This window comes from Stegodyphus dumicola, chromosome 2 (genome assembly GCF_044657685.1).
Source record: "Stegodyphus dumicola isolate Sdum_Otavi_A_Nest chromosome 2, ASM4465768v1".
In the NCBI taxonomy this organism is placed as follows: domain Eukaryota; kingdom Metazoa; phylum Arthropoda; class Arachnida; order Araneae; family Eresidae; genus Stegodyphus; species Stegodyphus dumicola.
The window spans coordinates 201,339,726-201,367,200 of NC_140769.1; the positions used below are offsets into that span (position 1 = coordinate 201,339,726).

Below are 27,475 nucleotides of genomic sequence, written 5' to 3' on the forward strand. Positions count from 1 at the left end.
TAATGCCTTTCTCCCTAAAAGGCTTTGTTGCCCAAGCCCTTTCTCTTTGAAGGGAGAGAATATATAAGATAAATATGTAAATCAAAATTCTAACTTAAATTTGCAACACCTGCTTAAACCTATATTTTAAATTGGCTATTTTCCCATTTCTGTTCTAAACACAGTAATTGCTTATAATAAACTTCTCTACACCTCTTTTCCAAATTAATCCATGTCATACGATTTTTACATAATGCTGGCGAGGTAAATGGTTTAGCGAATTAAAATTCAACCAATAATATTTTACTGCTTTACTGATTATCCAATCCAACTGATTTCGAAATCAAAACTAACCTATACCAAATTATAGTTCTGTCCTCAAACATCACACTTCACTTTTGCTCCTCAGTTTAGCTAGACTGCTACTTGCTGCTTCTTACCATACACGTATAAACAAAAATGTAGACTCCATGTTGTGGAAGAGGCATGATTAGTGAGCCAAGTTATTTTTGGCCACAATGACAAATTAAAAATGAACATTTAAATTTGAAAGGATAGTGTATTATTGCATCTACATAGCTTCACGTATTTCTAAGTATGGAACAACATCTACACAATCAATTTATTATACAAAAGTAATAAAACTTTGTATGTGGATGACAGGGTATCACGTAGCTGGTGCATAAAGACATACTTACAATACATTTCTCGTCTTTACAATATATGCGACAGAAAATAGCTAAGGAATGGATTACATCTTAGCAGGACAGCAAGAAAGAGATTGCACTGATTACAATATGAAGGTTAAGAAGAATATAGATTTATGTTACAAGTACAGGTAGCAGTGAGCAGGATACCAGAATTTCACCAGTGGTACAAGTATAGTTTTGCAGCACTACAATTTCACCAACAATTTTGGCACTGGGGGAAGGGGTTTTTCAGCCCTCTTTCCCTACCACGAACCTCTTGAGAGGAATTTTGGCTTCCAGTGTATTTTGAGCGCTGCCTTGCTGCACAGACACTATACACTTACTAACATCAATGCCTTCTTCAGGATTTTTAACCTGGGCCTACTAGCAGTTAGAATCACTAACTACTATACTATCTGGGCAACAGATTTATGTCATCAATGTTATAACAGTTATTGATCTGACTGGGTATTAAGATTTTGGTTTGAAAATATCCTTATTAGTATTACTTAAAATATTTTTTGTATTAAATACATGCCTTATGCAGGTATAATACAGCAAGGATTAATTATAAAAAAATGCAATAAAGATATTTATAAGTACATTATCATTTTTTGGATAGAAAGGTGAAAAACCAAATTTAATTTCTTACCTATAGATTCTTTACATTTATATTTGCTAGTAATATTAACATAAAAATTAAAGAAAACACAGCATAGCAAAATTTTTATAGCAACTAATAAAAATACAAACTCAAAATAAAAAAAAACGATAGTAGTTCTTTGGATAAAAAAAAGAAAAACAAAAAGCAGTAAATCATATTGCTATGACGAAATAATATTCAAAAAGGAAGAAAAACAGGATGCTCAAATAAATAAAGCAGTTGCAACAAATGCTGACTGACACAGGAATAAACAAATAGCGCAAGTGGTTGCGAGACATGCAATCACGTAATTTCAAGAAAAATGAATTACTTCAGCAATTAATTATTCTGCTAATAATGATTATGGAATTGTTAAATGTGGAATGAAACGGCTAAATCTTAAAATCAATAAGGAAAAATATTTTGGGAGAAAGAATGGTTAACATAAATGATGGCAAAACAACAGAATAAGCATTGTCAACTTTCAAAAATTGACCAAAATTATAAATACATGTACTTTTTGTGTGTAACATTTCTTCAGAGTCTCATTAAGCTAACATGAACAATGAGGAGTAATATGAAAGTAGCTAACACATTGACTGTTAATTTTTAAAATGCAGAAGATGTAAGAGTTATAATGCTGGGAAAGAGTTTAGCAATTATTTTAACATGCTAAAATAAAGATTACCTTACTGGAGAGTCGAGAGTCCAGCTCTTTCAGCTGTTCATCTAGGCTCTTCTTAGATGCTGTAACAGATTCTGTTACAGGAGAAGATTGTGATGGCACAGCAGTGCTTGAGGATTCACTTGAAATACTAAGTAAACTTCCTGAAGCACCTATTAAAATAAGCACATATGTAAAAATAAGAAAAAGACCAAACAAGATAGAACAGTTTATAACAAGGGTATGCTTCTATATACAGAAATTAGATTAAAAGGTAAGAAAATGCTCAAAATCTATATTGTCGAAAGACTGCTGTAAGCAAAGATGCTTTTGAAAAACAATCCAATATGCTTAAAGTTTTGAACTTGCATAAGTAATTTTCATGTATACTGCACGACAATTTCACAGATCTGAAACTGCAGACTTCAATTATGCTGAAAAAATGTCTATGAAAGCTTCCAGTGATAATTTATTTCCAATTGGTGGTCTAAACATAACAACATACATCTCTAGATAGATAAATTTATATATAGATATAGATATATGCGAAGATATATGTATACATACTTTCAATAGTCTGCAACAACTGAAATTTTTTATCAAATGGTAAAAACTCAATAAATAATCTGACACATTTAATAACTATCAAGTACTTATGATATATTTCCCCCCCCCCGTATCAAAAGCACAAAATGCATCCGCTGAGTAGCTTCTTGTAACTGCCCATAGAGTAACTTCAGTACTACAATGAAATGTAGCTATTATAAAATTCTTAAAATATATAGACCCTTTTTTATGTAGCCTTGCTTTTAATAAGTTATATTTCTGGCGAGGCATTCCAGAAAAAGTACAATGCACTACATTTAAAAGATAAGATAATCTAATCTTTCATCTGTAATAAAGGAACATTGCTGTCCATAGTTTTAACCTGTTCAGTATGGGCGTGTCATATATGCATCAGCAGCAAACATTATCTCACGGATTTGAATCCCCATTTAATTCACTGTATGGCCGGGCATACCACATTTGACATTTTAGATAGAACATTTAAATAGTATTTTTTATTGCCGCTAGATGTAGCTGTATGTCTGTTATGGCGAAATATATGGAAAGTTAAGTATGTTCACCTTCATTCTTATCCAATGTTTTTTATTTTTGTTATTTTGTTTCGGAATGAGAGTGAAATTCGTAGGTGGGTGTTGAGCAATGTACTGTCCCTAACTGGGTGTGTCATTTGATATAAACAAATGCAGTGGGATAGACGTTTTATCATTAGAGATTTTTTTTTATCACTTTTTGATTTTTCAGATGAATATTTTGTATTCTCAGCCTCAGCAAAACTTTTTTTAATGGCAAACGAAAGCAGTATCTGAACCTAGAATATACACAAATGCTAATTGGTTAGTGTTGAGTAATGTAATGACTCTTACTGCCTCATTTTATATAAACAAATAAGCATGTTCTCAATGCTCCGGATTAGCTTTTAATTTATTAATTTTTCTTATTTTTATTTTTTATGGGGTTATAGAGGAGTAGCGGAACACAAATGCTAAATGAGTCAAATTTGCTGAGTAAAATAGCAGCAGATATTCTATTCCTGTGACATATGCAGAGTTGGACTTTGCTTTGCGTACATCCATGTTTCAAAGAATATCATACACTGTCTCTTTTTTGAAATATTGCTTCCTTTTTGTTGTTTGCACGTTGAATTTTTATGGAAGACAGTTTTAATATTTTTTAATTAAGAATATCATACACTGTCTCTTTTTTGAAATATTGCTTCCTTTTTGTTGTTTGCACGTTGAATTTTTATGGAAGACAGTTTTAATATTTTTTAATTTTAACTATGTGTTGTGCTAAATAAAATCTGCTATTGTTTGGATATTTTTCCATATATATTTATTTGTGGGATAAGGGGAAAATTATATTATTCTAGAATGAGTATTTTATAAAATTCTTAAGGAAAATATAATAATAAAACTTTAAAATTAATTCTGACAACCCCTTGAATGTTCTTCTCATAATGTACCAAAAATTGGAACAATTGGATGAAAAATTTATAAGAATTTTGTTCCCAAAGTTAGGCCTAGCAGCGCGAATTGCCCGCCCCACAAGACGATGAATCCTGTTAACGCGCCATCCCAAGACAGCGCCTTGGGTAACAGAGATGCCCGTCATGAACGGATTAAAAACTCTGTAGCTTATACTTCTATAACTAATTGCTTTTTGATGCTTTAGTGTTGTTATATAAACATTAAATCTCTCCCCCCCCCCAGAATTTACATTAAGGTGAAATTCATATGTACGTGAATGTAACTACATAACAACTTAAATCGATATTCAGATACATCAAATAACAAAATGATCAACCAATAAATTTATTTCAAAACAAGAATTAAAAAAATACACATAAACTATTTTTTATTCTCATTAACGATCTATTCAAAGTCATTTTGCACACTCATATGAATTAAATGGCTATTAATTTCTTCAGCTTAAGGTCTGGTCTCATGGATACCAGCTAATCAAGAATCTGCAGCATTTAACATTCTGATTGAATAACAACATCAAATACACGATTTTGAATAAAAGCTAAAAATAAAAATATTTGTAGTGTTGCAATAGATATGTGTGCTTCATAGCTGAATATATGTTACTCTCTCTCCCTCTCTCTATATATGCATGCACATCAACATATTACTAAAATTCCAGAATTTCTAAAACTTTATATATTCATTTAAATCTTTCAGTTTTAGTCAATGATATTCACTTTGCATCATAACTATTAGTCTGTTAATACACCTTGCTCCATGAATTTATTCTATCTTATTAGAGAAGATGTTAAATGGTGTGAATTAACAAAATTTAAATTACTGCAAGGCTACATTTTCCTGTAATATATTTATCCTATTTATACGTAGGGGAGTCAACTGAAAACCATAAAAGTAGAAATAAAAATCCGCATATGGCACCAGTGAGCTGCAAGTTGGCATGCCTGTTTGCGATAGTATGCCGGATGTCTCCTAGGTGGCAGCAGCCGACAGATGCACAAAAAACGGCGCAACAACAGTTCCAAAATGGCAGTCCCACTAGCCACATGCACCAGCGAGGAGCAGCATTCTGTGGTTCGGTTTTTGCGAAGTGAAGGTGTGAAACCGATTGACATTTTTAGGAGAATGAAGGTTCAGCATGGAGATGCGTGTTTGTCACAGCCACAAATCTATGAATGGTGCTGGAAATTTGCAAATGGTGTTACGTCCGTGGCCGATGCTCCACGCCCCGGCCAGGCTCGGCGCATAGTGACTCCAGAGACCATTTCAGCCGTTGAAGCCATCGTTTTCGAAAACCGCTGTGTGACAATAGACGAAATTGCAGCATGTGTACACATGAGTCATGGATCGGCACATCATATTGTGCATGATGTTCTCCAGTTTCATAAGGTGTCTGCAAGATGAGTGCCCCGACAACTGACGCCTGAACTGAAACAGCGACGTGTTGATGCATGTGAAGACCTTTTGTGGCGTGCTGAACGTGACGGTAATGCCTTCCTGTCACGAATCGTCACTGGTGACGAAACATGGGTGCATTACCATCAGCCTGAAACAAAGCAAGCGAGCAAAGAGTGGCGCCAATCCTCATCACCGAAACAGAAAAAGTTTCGGACACAGTTGTCTGCAGGGAAGGTTATGCTGACCCTCTTTTGGGACGAAAAGGGCATCATCTAGGAACACTACACGCCACGAGGAACCTCTGTGACGGACCTCCTAAAAAATCATCTCCGGCCTGCCATCAAAACGAAACGATGTGGATTGCTGTCAGCCGTTGTGCTATTGCAACACGACAATGTACAGTGCGACCATCACAGACCTGAAATTTGAATGCCTCCCACATCCCCCTTACAGGCCAGACCTCGCACCGAGCGATAAGAAGCAATGGGCGGCAGAAGTTCCACTCCGACGAAGAGGTACGCAATGCGGTGCACGAGTGGTTGCGCCGTTGCCCAAAAGACTTTTTTCTGCAGGTATTTAGGCTCTTCCGAAGCGCTGGCGGACTTCCATTGAACGAGGAGGGGACTATGTTGAAAAGTGATTTACTTCTGTACCCTGTGTGACCAATAAATAATATTAAAAAAAAAATAATTATGGTTTTCATTTGACTCCCCCTCATATGTTACATCTATGTCAAAATTCATGACAACAAAATATTGATTAAAGTATGAAACTAGTTTGTACTTGTTTTCTTCTAAAAATAGTAATATTAAAATCAGAGCCTATTTAACCCTCCATGTGGCCAATAGTTTGCCCCCCCCACCTGAAGCATAGAGGTAGAAAGTAAGATGGAGTGGCCCTAAACAGGTTTCTCCCGTACCCTGCTCTGAAGCACTGGCGATCCCTACGTGGCGACCAAAACATTGGGTCATTTACCATCGAGTTCAATGGGATTTGACGCGTTCGGATGTAAATATTTTGTAATTACGTTGTAAATATACATATACATGCATATATTTTCTTTTTCTACAACACTTCAGAGTTTTAAGTATATGAAAATAACGTATTTTTAAACAACATTTTATTCTGAATGGAATTAAATGCTATACTTTTCACAGAACAGTTTTCTCAGAATGATTTAATTTGAATGAAATATTTTTATAAGTTTTCGTTACTTACATTAAAAAAAAAATTAAGGTAATTCGATTTTATTCGGTTAAGGTACAAAAATTAAGATCAAAGTTTATTGTATTATTATTAAAATTATTCATTATTTCTTTTCTATTTATAGAGCTTCTTGCTAAAATACTTTCTTGAAAATGACATGATTCTTTGGCTTCTGAGGCATCTTTTAAATCGAAAAATATAAGTCAATTTATAATGCTCTATTCGGTTCATTTTAAATTAGAGAATTATTAGAAATTAGCAAAATACTTTAAATAGTACTTAACTTTCTCTGAACATTTCTGAAAGGGAATAAAATAAGTTTTTTTTTAAGTATTATTTAAAACTTGTAACTGAGTTATTATAAAATGTAAGGGGAATAATTCTTTTAATTATACTTATCAGATTTTTTTTACCCTTAATTTCAAAAATACATATTCCAAAACTCTTTATTACTTTCTTAAGTGCGCATCTCATAGCATTTGCTTTACAATATCTTTTAACAGGTTGCTTTCCAGTACGAACAATTCTTGCTTAAATAGTTTTATAGCATACTTGTCAACAGGATTTCAATTTATTTTTACAATTCAATATTAAGCTTATTATATATTTAGATAACATTTATAATCATTATAAATTAGATACATTTAATAATTAGATTTCTTCACAGTAACTTTCACAGTTATTTATAAATGAATAAATTCATTACAAATACATTTATAAATAATTTAATGAATATTTATGTATTTTGTTAAAGGCAAATAAATGCTTTTTGTAAGCACATGCATAAATACCCATACATATTTCCTATTTTTCATTTCTGGCATGTGCAAATCTTTAATTTCGGTGCATTCATTTTTCAAATAAAGTAATTTACATTAATTTAGCATATACCCGAAAGTTTTACATAAAAAATATATATGAATATAATTTGAATGATGGATTGCAGCATTTGATGGCAATTTTATTTTAAATTAACCCAAATAAGTAAAACGTGCAAGAGCAGCAGTAAAGCCTCTCTAAAAATTTTTTAAATAGATGTGAAAAAAATTTATTGCATTTAAAACATTTTGTCGTTTGAAACATAAAATAAAAGTAGCGAATACTCTATCAAGGGTATCGAAAGACGTATACAATTTTAAAGGTAAAGGTATTTTTCATTCTTTAAGCATAACATTTTTGTTAAAATCTATATTTTTGTAGTTCACAGCCTAGAATTTTATAAAACAAATTCATAATCAAAATCGCTGTTGTTAGTTATCGAAAAATAACCAACATGTGATTTTTGCGTAAATGTCACTAAACTATACAAATTGCTATTATCCATCACACTATGGGTGTTTCTTTCATGCAAAAGTGTCAATTTTTCGATTTGTATGGAATTGTCACGAGTCGAAATACTATCAGAACACTGTCAAACAAGCTTCTGAATGTACGCAAAGAACACCCCATCTGGTGACCGAAGCTTCGAAGCAGTGCTTCACTTCTAGTGCCGGTTGGCCACTCCTTCTTTTCTTACCTCCATGACCTGAAGTCACCAAACCAGGAGTTAGTAATATTTAAATGAATATAGTTCTAAAATGAATCTCAATTTGCTTTCATTCCAAAAAACTGAAACAAATGCTATTATTAAAAAATAAAATTTAGAGCTTGAAAAAATTTAAAAATTCTTTCAACAAAACCAAAATTTGGCATCTACAAAAAGGCAGATTGGAAGATAAATTCAAAATCAAATGTTGCTGCCATTAACCGAAAATGAATATTTTAAAACATTTTTTGTTTTGTTTTTCAGATTAACTTGTACATAGCTGTAATACACTTATTTACTGAAAAAGATTATAAGACAAACAGCATCATTAAGGAAAATAAAAACTCACCACTTTCTGTTTTACTTGTAGTTTTCCTATGTAATGAATTTGTCGGAGATGGGGAAACTCTTCCTAAGGAAGAGACACCAGTTGTCGTCGTCGTATGATTTGTACTGGTAGTCAAACCCACTGTACTAGCAGCCCTAGTATGCCTCGGAGGGCGTCCTAGTACCGCATGTTGTAATACAGCATCTTTTTCCTGGGAATGTTGTTGCAAAACTTTGATCATGGCATCCTTTTCTGCTAATTTAGATTCATAATCTTTTATCCTGCAAACAAATATATTTCTTAGACCTTTTTTCTTGCCCAGTTTTTTTTAAATTATGTATTAAATTCATCTTATAAAACAACAAAAAGTCATTAAAGTAACAAAAAAGTTAACAATCTGCCGATTTTTAGTCAAGCTTTCAAGAAGCCACATAATGATCACACATGTGAAGCCAGATCTAAGCTTTTATTTAATTACCATTCACATTACCAGGTTCTGTATTATTTGTTTCTGAAATTCTGAACCCTCTCTGAAAAGTAAGGATATTTTGAAAGTATTTGAATGCAGTTCTTTCACCTAAATGCAAAACTAAAAAAAAAATTAAGAGATGCTTTAGTTTTATTTATTAGAAATATGTAAAAATCAAATATGAAATACCTTCATCTTGCTTCATGTTCAATTTTCTATTTTATTAATCTAAAGTACATTACTATATTTTCATACACTACATAAACCTGACTTTCTTTTTATTACACTAGATGAATAAAATTTAACTATGGAAATTTTTTTAACTGAAAGATCTCTGAAACATAAATAAGATATTACTTGCAGGGAGAAAAGGGGAACTGAAAGTTCTTTTTTCTTTAAATTAACTGCTTTTAAAAGACACCAGCTGCATTAATGGCCAGCTGCCTAAAACAGTTAACCTTAAATGGGGAAAAAATATATAATAACGATTTCAAACAAATCCAATTAGTGTAAATTAAAAAAAAAAAAAAAAGAATGTCTTTAATTAGACATCTCATAATTTGAATGCATTTTAATTTAAATTAATCATGATGAAGAGTAGAAATAATATTCTTAAGAACTGCATATATTGCTTTTGAATAACTTGGTTTGTTTAATAACAAATTAAATTTGTGCATTAAATATCTTATGCTTTATTGAATAAAAACATTAACATGGAACTAATTAAAACATGGAAGATAAAAGTATTTTATTTCAGGCAGTGGAAACACAATGATTTTAATAGCTAAGTTTATTGATTAAAATTGAGAGACAAGTCATGTAAGAGTAAGTAAGACAAGAGCAAGTCTCACGACAGACATAATAAACACCTGTTGTAAATTTAGAATCTCTCGTATGTTCCCATGCCATACTGAATTCCCCCTCTTCAAATGAGAAGTATCCTAAAGATGGACTCTTAGAACAATATGACGGATACAATGGCAAGGGGCGAGCATATTCAATGCTTCCTGTAAGAAAGCTGAGTAAACATATGCATATTTTTCAAAGTTAATAGTATGATCCTAAGTAATCATCCTATACATGCTTTATGATGGCTTCAGAAGTCTCCAGTTTGCTTAATGTTCTGTTAAAAAAATAATTTTGGGTTTCTGAAATTCTGTGGTTATTTGAAATGCCACACAGCTGGGTTTTTACTGAACTTCCTTTTCTTTCATAAACTTTACAATAACCACAATTAACTACTTCAAATCAAATAAATCACAGAAGCTCATTCTCACAACACTATTTCAGCTGGTATTTTGGTGTAATTAATTACAACCACCGATTAATGAATAATGACAGTAAACAAGCAGTTTTTATGCTACATTTAAATTTTGACCTCATAAGTTCATTGATATATTACGGTAGACATAGCTGTAATCCTCGTCTTCTCTAAACAATTCAGTATAAGATTCATAAAGGTCTTAACTGCAAGAATTCCTCCACTTTTTTGGGTGAGCAGTAAGTCTCCAATTAAAATTTATTATTATTTTCAGCCCATTCTTTTGCTCAAACTTCCAAACATATTAAGGACTGTTTATTTTCAAATATTAATGTGTATAGCCTAAAAAATGGCCTCTTTCAAATAATCCGATATATACTGCATAAACTCATGAAAAACTATTAAAAATTTCTTAAGAGTTACAGGATCAACTAAAATGTAAAATTGATTTTCAGCACATTTCATAGAAAACAGCATAAAACCTCATTCTTAAAATCTAGCTTAAAATGTCTCCAGCTCCAAAATAATGTATCACGAAAATTTATTACTAAAATTTCTTACTCTTTTTTTAAAGGTATTGGCACATCATACTTATATGCAATACACAAACAGAAATATCAAGTAATCAACTTCTGAAATTTGAGTTAAATTACATATCTGTATACATATTTCATTTAAAGAATTTACTTGTCCACATTCTTCGTACTTGGAAAAATTCAGTATCTACTTTTAAATTATTTCAATTACTATGACATATACATCATGTGAAATGCAAAAAACATATTAACTGCTAAATGTTCACCAAATTAACTTTTACAACCTTCAAAACCTGCCTTTTGAAAGCCATTTTGCATTTTAACAGAATTTTACATTTAATGGTACACTGTTTTTATTCTTAATGTATAAATGCATTTTGTTTCCTTTAAGAAAACAGACAATAAGGAAATTAGAAATACTGCTTAAAAAAAGGGGGGAGATTTAAAACTTACTTGCTCTCTAATTCTGTGCATCTTCTGTTGGCTGCATACAGCTCATCCATTTGCTTAAGTTTTTCAGTACGAGCCTGGGCTATTAATTTCTCACTTTCCTGTGAAGTTCTTTCTAAAGCGGCGATTTTAGCATCCCTGAAAGGAAAAACACACATAGTTCACACAGCACCAAATCATATGCAAACTGAAATGCAAATTTTATTTATAAATAAAAGGTTTATGATGATTAAAAAAAAGTGCTTTATAAACGTTTTCTTAATGTTCCACATACTTAAATTTAAAACAAAAAAATTTTCACTCATTCATTACTTTTACCTGCTTATAGAAAGGCACATTTATAACACATTTCGGAATAACCACAGACAGGACCACAGACACTGAAATTTCTATATGCACCATCCTCTCTCTCTTTCTCTCTCTATATATATGAAGGAAATTATTTAGAAATTAAATTTAACTGGAACAAACTACAAACTTAATTGGCAATAGCCCTTTAAATTCCTGATTCCGATATAAAAGCAACCCCTTTGCACCTGTGTCACTTATTTGCATTGCAAAAACCCTAGCCCAATCATTATCCAGAACTCAGAGAATATCCAAGCTATAAATACTTTAGCTTCTTTGTGCACCTCCTCTTTTGCTGCCTAAACTTGCTCACTAAATGATGTCTCTTCACTTAACTGCATTCTTGCATTGTTCTAAAAAAATGTACCTACATCTATAAAATTGTGGGTGATTCAGCAACTCTAGTGTTGCATCAATTAAGGATATAACCTAAGAAATTATACGTTTTGACTTGGCACATTGATCTGCAACTCCAGCTTGCCATCTATGCAACATCTTCAAGCTATCTTCTTCCATGATGCATCTTATTCATGTATGAGCTACATCTCTCTACAACATTTCCGCCATGACTAAAGAATGAATTGGTTTCATCTTCCACAAAAACTACATCATTACATACACACAAGGACAGAAGATAATTTTTTTTAGTAATGTTTTATGTCAGCATTTTCAATCAGGGTTCTATAAGAATTAGCGAAATAATTTGTGCATCATAAAAGGGAAAAAATTTCCCCCTCATTTGGGTGTTGTACTCGGGTAACTTCAGTGGGGAAAAGTTTTGTGACTGTGATAAGAACTGAATAATTAGACAATGATAATTGAAAAGCTGAATTTGGCTTCTCGGCTATGCTTGATTAGATTCACTCAGATGCTATCAACAATTATTTGTATTTATTTAATACTTGCATTACCAATTAAATTGTTTAAAAAGAATTTGAAATAATGGATGGAGATCAACTTATTCTTCAGCAATTTTCATTAAACCACATCGCTAGGCTATACATGCACTACAAGTCTAACTAAGCATGAACTAAGCTGAACAGTTCAAAACAGCTTTTCTGTTGTGACTGATTAAAATCTACGGTGACTGTGTATGCATTAGGGATGCAAGAACTGTAGGATGAGGTGCTTGGTTAGAGTGCTAGCACATTTTTCTTATTTATTATTTAGTTTATTTTGCCATTATTTTACCTACTATTTTATTAAGTCCTGTTTCTTGTTTTATATTTCTTTTAGAGATATTAATATTTAAAAATGGGAAAATACTCCAAAACAAATCCAAATAATTCTGAAGAGATTAGAGATGAAGATTTAGAATCTCATACAAAATTTTAAAAGACATAAAGAAAGAGGTAAAGAAAAAAGGCTCATCCTCAAAATGAAAATTGCTTATCAATGGGCTTTACACGGAACTGCTGATCCAGAATGTCCTATTCCATTGTGTCTCAACTGTGACAAAAAAACTTTTGAATACAGCAATGGCTCCAACAAAACTGAACAAACATCTCACTACAAATCATACTAGTATGAAAAATAAATCTTTTGATTACTTTAAAACTGTTAAAAATCTCAAAACACACAGAGTACAGCTTTTGTAAATACATTCACAGTTAAAGGAAGCAAGTTATTTAGTAGCAGAGCTTATTGCACAGATCAGGAATGCATTATTTTCTAGTTAATATAAAAAGCACAAGACAGGGATGAGATTTCAAATAAAAAAGGAATTAACTAATACAGAATACTATCCCTTCTGAATATGTTCCCCTCTTTTCTAGATAACACCTTATAAGAAACTTACATTTTAATGTTTAAATGAATTAATAAAGTTAAATGATAACAAAGAAGGAAATAACATGTAAAGAAGAAATCCACAGAAGAGCAAGGATATTAAGCAATGTACAACAGCTCATTGTTCCTTTTTTGACGAGTCCATTTCCCATTTTCCATATGCAAAAAATGCTTAAAACAGTCACGTAAGTAGACCTAACGCCTGCAAGTAAAAATGGTAGTGGGTAGTTGGGAGAAGATGTAGTAAGGAAAATTGAAAATATTCCACTTCCGAACAATACAGTAATTCTACAAATCAGTGGCATGTCAGATGATGTTGAAGAGGTTTTGTGTCATAAACTGACAAAAGGGAATTTTTCAATTCAAGTGGACAAGCTAACAGATTTAATGAACAAATGTTATATTCTAGCATTTGTAAGATTTATTAATGAGGAAGAAATTCTCAAGAAAACTTCCTCTGTATTAAAGGATTACTTGAACAAGCAGAGGAACAGATTTAATATTTTATGTGCATATCTGGAGATAACTTTTTTCCTCCCCAGGAAGAATTGTACTGGTGCTTGTACATGACGTTAAAATCGTTTGGTAATGAGCTACAAAAGGTATTTGGTACGTTATAAAAATGGTTTACTTAATTGAAGGACAGCCATTTCATTCCACAATTTAAAAAAGCTCTTACGAAAACGTGGATAAAAAGCACATAAATCTGTTGTTATACACTAAAATCTAGTGATTAAGTAGAGGCAGAGTTTTTAATAAGACTTTTGAGCTAAATGAAGAAAACAAATACACATTTTTAACAAACGACAAACAAGAATTTGCCAAAAGCCTTGAGAATCAAACATGGGTACAAATGCTAGATCATTTAGCAGATATTTTTCATCATTTGACTCAGTGGAAACTACTGAAAGACAGCAGAGAAAATATACTAACTTCAAGTGACTAGATTGTTGATTTTAAAAAAAAAAAAAAAAACCTTATGGAAAGTTCCTGTTGTAAAAAGGAATCTCAACATTTTTGAATTACTGGCAGAGCTAAAAGGTGAAGATGGCTACGAACAAATTTCAAGTTTTAATGTATCCCACCTAGAGGAACTGTGGAAGAAAACTGGTTATTATTTTCCATCCCTATGAACAAAACCAACAATACGATGTGAGGAATCCATTCTCTCACACTTTCATTTAGCCTCAAAACCTAACTATAAAAGAACACTGAGATTTACAATCGGATGGTTCACAGAAAATGAGATGGTTTTGGACAAAATCAGGATTTCCACTGGAAGTGAGAATCCAACAATTCATAGGAAAGCAATTAATATTTTGCTACATTTTTCACCATGTATATATATATATATATATGAACAAGGTTTTTTTCATTTAGCAAGCATTAACAGTAAGAATAGAAATTGTCTCCTTTCCATGGAAGATGAAATCAACATATGTGTATTGAAAATCAGACCCTGAATTCAACATTCATGTTCCAAGAATAGGCACAGATTCCACATCAATATTTGTTACAAAACACTATACTAAAGAAATGTATTACAGTGGAACATCGAGCACTTCTATATACGAAAAATTCGAGATACAAGGAAAGTACGAGAAAAAAATTTGTCTCTAAATACGAGCATTGACTCAAATAACAAGCAGTGAACCAGACTGCTGACATGCGTGGCGCCATTTCCTGATCCGGCTCGACTCGGGGGTCGGTGTTCTTTGATCTAAGTGTTTCAGTGCTTGTGAATCAACTGCTTATTACATTTAACGTGAAAATAATTATTCACAATGCCTCCCAAGAAGACTGTTGCCTTATACAGTGCTGCAATGAAAAATAAAGAAGCCATGGCTGTGGAAATTAACAAAGAAATCATACATAAACAAGCGTGGTGTAAGAGTGACGGAATTGGCGAAGACTTACGGCCTTTCCACATCAACAATTTGCACTGTTCTCAAGAAGCAGGAAGAAATTAAGAAACTTGAGGTAGCCAAAGGAGTTAGCATTACTTCCAAGCACCATCCAAAACTCCTAGATGTTGAAAAGCTGTTGTTGGTGTGGATTAACGAGAAGCGGTTAAAAGGCGATTCGGTGTCGGAAGCTATCATAAAGATAAACTACGGTTATATTATTTACCCACGATATATATTATAAAAATTGATTTTTATGTTGATATTTTTCGGAGTGTGGAATGGATTAACTGGATTTTCATTATTTTCAATGCAGAAGTTTGTTTCTAGACACGAGAAATTTGCTATGCAAGCTCAATGCTGGAATGAATTAAAACTCATATCTCAAGGTTCCACTGTATTTATATATACCTAATTATATTTAGAATTACAACAACTGCATATAACTTCATTTTGGGGGGTTTAAAATAAATGACTAAAACATATTTTTTGTCTCCATTAATTATCATTAATAAAAAATCTAATGAAAAATTATTGTTATATGGATACCGAGTTTCCTTGAACACTGTCATAAAGGTTCTGTAAGATTGAAAAGGTTGGGAAACACTGCTTTATGTAACTGTACACTATACTATATTACAATTTGTTATGTTCTCAAAAAAGGTTATAAATTTTAGAAAATAACCTTCAAACCACTTTCTGTAAAGCAACTAAAAATACTGCTATATTATATAAGAACATATCTCAGATCGAAACAATGCAGCAAACAGCAATAAATAAACTACTTCAAACAACAATGATTTCCAAGATGCAAGTTACCTCCCCCCTTCAGAAACATAATATGCAGAAATTAAAAATATAAAAAAGCTTCACCTGAAGAATTAAGCACCATTAGAAATATTAAATGCGCAAAAAAAATGGAATAAAAAGTATTGAGACTTTATGATGCACTACTTAAAATCATTAAAAAAAAAAAAAAAAAAAAACACGAAAAACAAAGAAAGGTACTAAAAATACTAAACATAAAGCAAGATACTTTTTTTTAATTAAATTAAAACTCAGTAGATTTAATTCAATAAAAAAAACATACTTAGGAACTGATGCTGCGTCAACAGCAATCTGTCGCATTGTACTTTCTTCAATATAACGCTGTTCCCACTAAAAATAATAAGCATGCAAAATAAGCAAAAGATAAAATGAAAAACCAAACAAAGAAAATCCTAATTTCTTTTATTATAACAAAAATTAATAAATATTTAGCAAAAAATATGAGAGCTTTATAAAACTATGCAATATAATGAAAAAACAGTGTTTTACAAATAAAATAAGAGTTCATATATGCTTTAAAAGATGTAATGGTGTAAGTATTTATGAAATACCTTTGAAACTTCAGCTTCTAAACCTATTATTTTTTCTTCATATTCCATTACAGTTTTTTGCAATCCTTCAACACTTTCTGAATGTTCACTCTTGGAAACAGAAGATGACTTCCCTTGCTATTTTTAAAAAAGCAACAATTTAATAAATAGATTGGTCAGAAAAAAAGAGCTCAGCAATTATATATGCTAAATGTTCTGTGTACCTTTTGTGACCTTAGAGCATGAACTTCTTTTTCTAGCTGAGCTCTCAACTTCTTTTCCATTTGCAATCGTTTTTCACTAGACTGCTGTAAATTTGTAAGAGCTTTTTGAAGTTGAGCCACTCTGTCGACATAAACCTGCTTTTTACGAGACTAAAATGAAAAAGAAAAATATAGTATAAGAAGGATTTTCATGTAAATGTGTTAAAGCAAAAAATTGCAAATTTAATAAATGTAGCAATCATCACCTGAAAAATGATAAAGAAATAAAAATACACTAGAAAACAAACGTGCAGTATTACACAATTTTTTTAAAGAGATTACTCTTAATTTTTTGCTAAAAGATATATTTAATAAGCTCTTCCAGTTTCACTACAATGACATTCAAGTATGCACTTTTTTACACAAATTGAAGAGAAGGATTACACTTCTTACAAAAACAGACAATGTGGAGATAGTGCTGACGAAATAACATTGCACATCCTTTGGAAAAGGGAAGCAATTTAATGTATTGACAAGAAAAGTTACTAGAAAAGTACTAAGTAAGCAAAGTAATCTAAAATGTTCAGTAGAATTCAGTCAGAAGTTCAGGCTTCTTAGTGATCATTTCAGTCAAAAGAATGCTCCTGGAATCAGGTTGTAGTAGTCAACTGAGATCTGTGTCATAATCAGCTGTCCTGCTGGCACACTCCATTTCTGTCCAGAAGGTCCAAAAAACAAAAACAAACAAAAAAAATGTAAAGTGCTTAGCTTAGACATTTAGATGCACTGATGGTGCATAGTACGAGCAGCAAAGGTCTCAAATACTGTCAAAAGAAAACACTCCAGACTACCACCATGCCAACATGATATTTTACAGTTCCATCTAAACATGCTGGATGCCAGGATGGAATTACATTCATGGGGCTAATGCCATATTCTTAGGCTGCTATCAGCATGACGCAGTTAAAAACTGAGACTTACAATCATCGATGAAATAGAAACAGTGGCAAAATGCTGAGCACTGTTTCATGCAACTAAGATTCACGGTCAACAGATGGACTGTGAAGCAAAGGACCATCTACTGACTGTCCAAAGGGACACATTATTCAGTTTGGTGATCTGCACTAATATTTGGTGCCACTTGGCTGCATACAATATGTTTGAATCTTCAAAGAACACAATCATTTACCTGACATCACTGCTTGTCCCTTGCAGTCTGCCAAAATACTCTTCCCCTCCACCGCAACTCCCCATATAACTCATATCATGAATGATCTAAGGGTAAATAGCTATTATTCATCTTCGATTGAAAACATTAATTGTGTTACATATCATGTTACTTTACAGGTGTTAAGGGCCACACTTTTAACTATATAAATCCTGTAAAAATATACAGGCTAAAAATTACATTAACTGTAATTAGATGCTTTAGAAGAGGTATCATGAATTAAAAATTCCTTTGCATTTGTTAACTTACTTCCTCTTCTAATCTCACAACATTTGCTTGGGCATTGGTCAGAGCATTATCTAATATATCAATGTGATTCCTCTGCTCCTGTAAAGTTGCTCTTTGTGCTTGAAGTTCAATTTCTTGACGTTCTTTTTCAGCCAACAGTTCTTTAGCTGTAGAGAAGCAATTAGTTAAACTACTTGGAATATGATGCAGAAGAAATATATAAAAATATAGAAAAAAGAAAGGAAACACATACTTTGTGTTAACAGTTGGGCAATGAGTACTTCTCTTTTACTCAGTTCTTTCCTTAATTCAGAATCATTTATTTCAGGAGCCTAAAATTACGTAAGTTATATCAGTTCAGTAACGAATGCAAAGAAAAGCATATTAGCTTGATGCCTGAAAAGCCAAACTAAATTCACATTAACTTTTGTTAATTAATGATATTAATTTGCACATATTTTTATATCTTAAGTGCATAATAAACTTTAGTCTCATATACCATGTGTAACTCGTACAATCTGATTAACTTAAATAATAATAATAAATTTAATATATGGATTTTTTGGTTGAAACATAAAAAAGTCTTCCAAAAAAATCTCTTCATGTTAAACCAATAACATCTGTTTTTTTCCCACTCCAAAAAACTAGATTATTTTTCTCCCTTTTCCCCAAAAAAACATTTAAAATTAAAACTCAAATTTATTAATATAAAATATGAAGATATTGCTCATATTTTAAAAATTTATTTTAGAGAAAAATTCACCCAATAAGGGTACGACCCAAAACAAAAGCTAATCTGAGATCCAAAAATGGAATTTAAAATATTCAGTCAAGATGTGGTAACTTAATAATATACCATATTGTACACATTGCTTTTCTTATAAACAATCACTGAGGATGACTAGTATTCAAGCTGCTGAAGCCTACAGAAAATTGGTAATTAATTCTAAATTTAGGCCAGATGGCTAAATGAACTGACTGCATAAAGTTTTAACGGTTCTCCTTATGGAGTAACACAAGACAGTTATCCTTAGAAAGTTTACCATGAACGCACACCTTATCTCAAACAGACAGCCTTCATGTGTTTTACTTTTTATCAAGACATCTAATCCAACCCTCCTAAAAGAAGGTGTGGGAAGAAATGGCTGATGAACCAGGATGATCTCCTCCCTAAATTTTCCTACAATAGGTGGAGGTTTATTATAACATCTCACTGGTAATTTCAAATGCGATTTTTTTGCAATTGATTTCTTGAACATTCATTGAATATGATAATTGGCTTGCCCTATTTTAAAATTAAGCATGTCAGGACATATGAATCTAGCTCTAGGAAGTCTAACCAATACAGACATCCCACAGTTTTTATGTTTTTCCATACGTTTTCATTTACAATTTATCTGTTCAACTTATAATCCACTTTTCTGACCAGTTTAATACTGTTGTTCTGCTTTATTAATAACTCTTTTATATGTAAAAAGTTATTTAGATATCACACGAATTTCCAAATGATTTTTTGTGGGTTATTTATGCTCATAGTAATATTTTTTTTGGGGGGGGGAAGACTTTTTGATTGTTTCTAGCTTTCTAATAAAAGTAGGTGACCAGCAATAAATCTCCAAGTTTAGAAGCATTTGCAATACAGCAAACCCAAATCCATAGCAAACATCAAGTTTGTGAAGTCACTTTTTTTACTTGACTAAAAAAAAAACTTTCTTTGTATTTAAATGATGATCATTTTCAATTTATTATCAAGTGAAAATAAAGCTACTGCACTCTAAAAAAAAAAAGTTTTTTATCATCCACCTGAATTTGTGAAAATGGGCATGAATACAAATTCTTCAATATGGATCTAAGTACGCATTAACACTGCTCCGGCTTTTCCTTGCTATTATTTCAGACATATATTTAGTAAATTTATACAAGTCTACTTCAATATTTTATAAAACAAAATATACAATTTAAAAATTTATTGGTAATTACAAACTCATAAAATACTGACTTACAGCTGGTTTTGTCATATGGGAAGTAGCTGATTCTAAATGCTCTAAAAATAAAAAAATAAAAATAGATGAATTTTAACAGCTGCTAATACCACGCATTAATAATCTTAACTGCATACAAATAAGCATAATTACACATAACAGAAAATGATTTATAAAGTTTCAGATATACATGCATACATGAACACATCAAACCATCCATACAATTCTGAACCTGGTCGTGATAACAAAAATGTACCCCAGAAACTCACATCAACTTAAGTTACTTTATTAGAGGATTATTACAATCTTTTAAAGGAAATTTAATATAGATTATGTAAGATTTATTTTTTGTTTAAATGATATTTTTAGTGTGTGTTGCCTTATCTTCAGCAATTAAGTCTACAGAATGCACATAATCGCATCCTTGCGATAGAAAAAGGGGATGCAATTTAAATACACATATCGTAAGTGGTGGGTTGTACTCACAATATAACATTCAAAGAAACATCAAATGATAAGAATCTCGAAAGACTACATTGACTCCACATGCAAACTCATTAAAAAGGATTAACATTTACATACATATTTTAAGATATACCTCGTAATTCTTTATTATGTTCTTTCAAACGTATGACTTCCATTTCTAATCGTGTCCTTATTGTCCTTTCTAATTTCTCCCGCTTTTCTGAAGAAAGTACTAAATCTTCATGAGCTTTGTGAACCTTCTGTATCTCCAATTCAAACTGAAACAAATTTAGAAGTAGAATATTACAAACAGAAACATTATTTCCTTAAAATTTCAATTTAGCATCCTGAAATATATTTTTTTTTTCAGCTTCCTAGCATCTAAAATGTTGAACTAAATTCAGAGCTCTGATTATTTTAAAGGCAGAAAACCTCATTATTGCTGCAGCAATAATATTTTTTATTGGGTTGCAAGCCAATAATTTTAAACTACTTTATAAATTTTAATTGTATTGCATGTCTTTCTAAACTTTAAAACTAAGCCATAAAAGTGCACATATTTTACAGAAGTTTAACTTTTGGGTTGTTTATTCTATTATTAATAAAATTTTGAGTTCTATACTCAAGGATCCCATTGCAGATATGGATTCCTGGGGTACTTACCGGATTCCTTGCCAATGTGGTTTAATTTACATTGGTCAAGCTAAGGGAGCCTTAAAATTTCGCATTCAGGAACATGAGGCATGTTAGAAAAAAGGAAACACAGAAGTCTTCTGTTGCCCAGGATTGTTGGTCCGAAAATCACATTTTCAATTTTTCTGCATCCAAAATTATTCAAAAAACATTTTCCATTGGTTAAGTTAGATTTTCTACAGGCATTTCATATTAAAAAAATCTAGTTCTAGTTAACGACCCTAATTCCAATCCATCTTTGCCTTCAGCCTTTAACCACTTGTGCTAAAAAGATGTGCCACGCACAGCGAGATGCTTTTGTTTCAAACCGCGAGCAACGTGAACACCATGTCGATAGGCATTTATCGCAAAAATGAAAATAATGTGGTGCACATGTAGCCTAACAATGAGATCATTTATTTCTTGAGTTACAGCTCTGGAAGCACTCACAGATGCGGAGCGGCGCAAATGAGACACGTTACCGCTTGTTATATTATAGCACACGGAACCGCAACCGTGAAGTTTAGTTGTAGCGCAAGTGGTTAAGGAAATTATGTTTTAGTTCTCATTTCATCAACAGATGACGCCATTAGCGCAACTTCTGTCCAGCCTTTCTTATCTTACCTCGTTCATTTGCACTTTGGCAGCTATGGCTGATTGTTTAATAAAACCATCAAAACTAGTCCTGTAGAAAATATTGCTGATTTTTGTTGTTTGACTTCTAAATTAATACTTGTCCGGCGTGTTTTTGTATCTTAACCATCTTTCATTGTTTCAAGTACACTCAAAAAACACTGAGGCAAGACAGGATTCATTATGTATGAAATCTTATACTTTTAATTACAAGATGATAAAGATTAAGACACAATAACACGACGAATAAATACTAATTCAGAAGTCAAACAACAAAAATCAAAATTTTCACAGGACTAGTTTCGATGGTTTTACCGAACCACCATCCTCAGCTTCAAAACTGCAAATGAACAAGATAGGAAATAATGATTAGATAAGAAAGCCTGGACAAGAATAAGCAAGTGGAGAAACCAGCCTATTGGTGAAACCAGAACTAAAACATAATTTCTTTAAAGGCCGAAAGTAACGATGGATTGGAATTAGGATCGTTAACTAGAACAGAAAGATTTTTTTGAATGTGAAATGCCTCTAGAAAATCCAATTCTCCAATGGAAGATGTTTTTTGAATAATTTTGGCAGCAGAAAAATTGAAAGTGTGATTTTCGGACCAACAATGTTGAGCAACAGAAGACTTCTGTGTTTCCTTTTTCTAACATATGCCTCATCTTCCTTGACGCAAAAGGCTTTTAAGGCTCTCCTAGTTTGGCCAATGTAATGAAACCACACTGGCAAGGAATACTATAAATTCCCCCAAGAATTCATATCCAGAATGGGGTCCTTGAGTATGGAACTCAGAATTTTATTGATGGGAGAATAAACAACCCGAAAGTTAAATTTCTGCAAAATATGTGCAACTTTATAGCTAATTGATAGAAAGAAGAGAATGACAACAAAATTTTTTAACTGCTTGATTAATAATGTTGGGTGAAAAGCCCCTGTCAATAGCTATTGCTTTTAAATAATTTAGTTCTTCATCAACGGCTAGTTTGGAGGAGCTAGTTGAAGAGCACGGAAAACATAGGAATAAAATGAAACTAACTTTTGTTAAGTCGAATGACATGATTTAAAGTGTGGTGGAAGGAAAACCGATGAAGGTTTACAGTAAACCGTAGCACTGAAGTTGGATGTGTTACGCGTGACCCGAATGTCGAGAAACGGAAGAGAATTGCAAGTCTCAAGTTCAAAAGTGAACTGAATAGCAGGATCAATAGAATTCATTGTTGAAAGAAATTTATTTAAATCGTCTTTATTACCTTCAAACAGGGTAAAAGTATTGTGTACGTAGCGGAACCATGCCGGGAAGTTTAAAGTTTCAAACAATTTTGATTCATAATAATGCAGTTCTATGATTTGTGAAGATTTGATCGCAGTCATTTTAAGCAACTTAAAACATTCGCTTATCCCATCTGTTGCGAATTATGCCAGATTATATGCTCTTCCCAAAATTCATAAAAGTGGCATTCCTTTCCGTCCTATTGTATCAAATTTAGGTACTGCCTCGTATCCCTTAGCTAAATATTTAGTTTCTAGATTTTTAACTCTATTAGACAATAACATCTACACCATAAAAAATTCAATAGATTTTGTAAAAAAGGTTAAAATCATTTCTCCTAGAAATTTACTCATGGTTTCTTTTGATGTAAAATCATTATTCACCAATGTTCCAGTGGAGGGTGCATTAAGATGTCTAGAAACCAGACTTCGCGAATTTCATTTCTCTTGCATCGAAATTGATGAGCCAATTTCTCTCACTCAACTCTGTTTGAAACAAACACATTTTGTTTTCCAAAATAAATATTACAAGCAAACTGAGGGATTAGCCATGGGAAGCCCCCTCAGTCCCATCCTGGCTGATATCTACATGCATTATTATGAATCAAAATTGTTTGAAACTTTAAACTTCCCGGCATGGTTCCGCTACGTAGACGATACTTTTACTCTGTTTGAAGGTAATCAAGATGATTTAAATAAAGTTCTTTCAACAATGAATTCTATTGATCCTGCTATTCAGTTCACTTTTGAACTTGAGACTAGCAATTCTCTTCCGTTTCTCGACATTCTGTTCACACGTAACACATCCAACTTCAGTACTACGGTTTACTATAAACCTTCATTGGTTTGCCTTCCACCACACTTTAAATCATGTCATCCGACTAAACAAAAGTTAGCTTCATTTTATTCCTATGTTTTCCGTGCTCTTCAAGTTTTCTCCTCCAAACTAGCCCTTAATAAAGAACTAAATTATTTAAAAGCAATAGCTATTGGCAGAAGGTTTTTACCCAACATTATTAATCAAGCAGTTAAAAAATTCTCATCTCAACACACTAAAAGGCACACTCTTGTTTTAGGAGATTATAAAAATTATGTTTTCATTCCCTTCTTTCCATCAATTAGCTATAAAGTTGCACATATTTTGCAGAAATTTAACTTTCGGGTTGTTTATTCTCCCATCAATAAAATTCCCAGTTCCATACTCAAGGACCCCATTCCGGATATGAATTCTTGGGGTATTTATAGGATTCCTTACCAGAGTTTACATTGGCCAAACTAGGAGAGTCTTAAAATTTCGCGTCAAGGAACATGAGGCATATGTTAGAAAAAGGAAACACAGAAGTCTTCTGTTGCTCAACATTGTTGGTCCGAAAACCACACTTTCAGTTTTTCTGCTGCCAAAATTATTCAAAAAACATCTTCCATTGGAGAACTGGATTTTCTAGAGGCATTTCACATTCATAAAAATCTTTCTGTTCTAGTTAACGATCCTAATTCTAATCCAAATTTGCCTTCGGCCTTTAAAGAAATTATGTTTTAGTTCTGGTTTCACCAACAGATAGCGCCACTTGCTTATTCTTGTCCAGGCTTTCTTATCTTATCTAATCATTATTTCCTATCTTGTTCATTTGCGGTTTTGCAGCTGAAGATGGTGGTTCGGTAAAACCATCGAAACTAGTCCTGTGAAAATTTTGTAAATATAACGCTGATTTTTGTTGTTTGACTTGAATAAGATGATAATGTTTGAAGTTTTGCATGACACCTATGATTGCGTAAAATGATAAAATCTTATTTTTAGAGGAGTTATAACATTTCTTGAACTTTTTTCAAGTGGGGACCACTTTCATAATTAGAATGCTCTGTGGACCACCTCACAACATTCTAATTATGAAGTGCATTCATGTGTACATGTTGTCCTCTTGAAAAGCAATTTTTTTTCAGTGTATGTTACTACCAATATATTTTTAAAACACAAGTAATTAAAATTAATTTAATTTGATATTAATTAATTGATAAATTTCAGATTTTTAAAAAATAATTTAAAAGTTTTTAGTTCGGATAATTTCTACTTCATTAATTAAAAAATACAGTTGGTACTCACTTAAGGAAATGGATGAGCCTGCGAATTATTGCACAGCTGTTTTTTGGACGTATACTAGTTGATGAATGCAAGATACTATTAATAAATTCATAAAATGTCAAATGTTTTGAAGTCTTTGGAGAAAAAGTGATAGACTGCCATTTCAAATTCTGACATTTTCATCTGTAGTGTGGTACAAACAGTTAATCTGAATTTAATTTTTTGTCTTTATATATATGTGTGTACCATTTTTAATGCATAATAGTAATCCAGTATTTTTAACTTCTGGCTGTAGACATGGTTGAGACATGGTCTGAGAGTAAAGGCATGACGACGCAGTCAACACAACTGAGCTTGAAGTATCACAAACTTTATTTTTATGCATATTAAATCACTCTTTTGCAGACAAGTTATTTTAATCAGTGAGAATACAATAATTTCCATGTACATAGGTTTTTAAAGTATGGCATAAGCAAAGCAGCAGAGAGAATTTCTGCAGTGATGGAAGCTAGGAAAATGGAGTGGGAGAAAAAAGGGATGCATACTTGCTTGAAGCAGTATTTATACTGCATAGGTGCAAATGTGAATTTAAGCCACGATTGATTAGTTCTAGTTTTAATTTCCTTTTTCAAGCAGTGTCATGTAATTTGGAACGTTCTCGAATTTGGGAGAAAGGATGAACTTAGGAAGAACACCAAATTTAGAATTGTTAATTTTTAGGTCACTGATCATTTGGATGCATAGTCATCGTATGCCATTATATCTTCCATGTGTGTGTATATATATATATAAAGGAGAATATCAGGACAGGTTTTTGGGGACAACAAACTGAAAAACGCTAAGTTATAACAACTTTATGCATAAACACATGATTGGTACATTATACACATTCAGAGGATTCAGATTTTGATATAAAGATATCAAAGAAACTCATTTGTTGTCATTTGTGTGTACATTTTAATTATACAACATACAATTAAAAAATCATTATTACCTTTTGCAATTTGGAGACTTTTTTGTAATACAAATCTAATTCAGTTTTCAGAGCAGTATTTTCAGCAGAAAGCAATTCTATCATCTGATTAGCCTGAAGAGTGGCCAATTCCGAATCAACACCAACAGCAGCTCTACCATGTGTCTCAGGTCTGTAAGAAAAGAAAAGATTTTAATATTTCAACTAGTGATAACAACTAATACCTTTTATGTTTAATATACATGCTTACATGCATACACAAATAGAAATATATATGCTGCTAAAATAATACTGATTTGAAACACAAGAGAGTAATTAACATAAATCACATTTTTCAAGAGAAATTACACTGCCTATGGGGAGATTTTAAAAGGCATCAAAAATCCTAAACAACTGAAGTCAAGCTCTGATGCATAAGCAATTAAAAAAAAAATCCTCCAAACAATTTTTAACACAAAAGGTAAGAATTATGAAGAGAATGATGTATATGTTTGCTTTTGTCTTATTCAATAAAGCAAATCATATTTGATGAGATTTAATCACATAGGCAAATGGTTTACACACGATGATTCAAAAACCATTTACAAAATGACATGGCAAATCAGGCATACATCAAGGATCAAACATCACATAGGATCATAGGGTCGCAAATGTTATCCAGAGCTACTAAGGGTATTTAAAATAATACGTAATACAAAGACAAGAAACAAAACCATTCCAGATCACTTATTTATATTAGTCACATGTTACAAATACAGTCAAAAGTCGTTAATCCGGACTCGTCGGGACTTCGGCGATTCCGGATTATAGATCATCAGTTTAAATCTGGTAAGATGGCATGCAGAAATTATAAAATTAAAAATATGAAACCATAATTTATGAAATAAAGAACAATTATGATCTAAAGAATATCAAAATTTACAAAAAAAAAAGCTTAATATTTACTTGTTTCCTTTATTAAACATTTCTTTCAATGTAAGTTGTTTAAGTTGCTTCATTTTTTATGTGATAATACTTTCTCTTTAATTCTATAAACAGACATAATTTCTTGTTCAGTTATAAAGTTCCGCTGTTCAAGTCCTATAAATTGCTGTGTCGAGAATACCGACTAATTTGTCAATCGAAATTTTTTCGTTTTCATA

At 32.0% G+C, this 27,475-nt stretch overlaps 1 protein-coding gene across 3 annotated transcripts in view; it reads right to left on the bottom strand.

Moving 5' to 3' along the window:
* Positions 1–27,475, bottom strand: part of LOC118187986 (uncharacterized) — a 56,807-nt gene that overhangs the window by 7,804 nt on the left and 21,528 nt on the right. For 2 of the 3 annotated variants that reach the window (XM_035358301.2, XM_035358302.2), the window contains exons 4-14: positions 26,355–26,505; positions 20,837–20,981; positions 20,260–20,300; positions 18,510–18,588; positions 18,278–18,423; positions 16,822–16,971; positions 16,619–16,735; positions 16,330–16,397; positions 11,203–11,337; positions 8,505–8,764; positions 2,005–2,148 (exon numbers count right to left, since the gene is read on the bottom strand). In XM_035358301.2, the coding sequence (XP_035214192.2) occupies positions 2,005–2,148; positions 8,505–8,764; positions 11,203–11,337; positions 16,330–16,397; positions 16,619–16,735; positions 16,822–16,971; positions 18,278–18,423; positions 18,510–18,588; positions 20,260–20,300; positions 20,837–20,981; positions 26,355–26,505 (1,436 nt within the window). Of the gene's footprint in view, positions 1–1,999; positions 2,149–8,504; positions 8,765–11,202; positions 11,338–16,329; positions 16,398–16,618; positions 16,736–16,821; positions 16,972–18,277; positions 18,424–18,509; positions 18,589–20,259; positions 20,301–20,836; positions 20,982–26,354; positions 26,506–27,475 lie in introns of all 3 variants that reach the window. The other variant, XM_035358303.2, reaches the window with a different exon arrangement.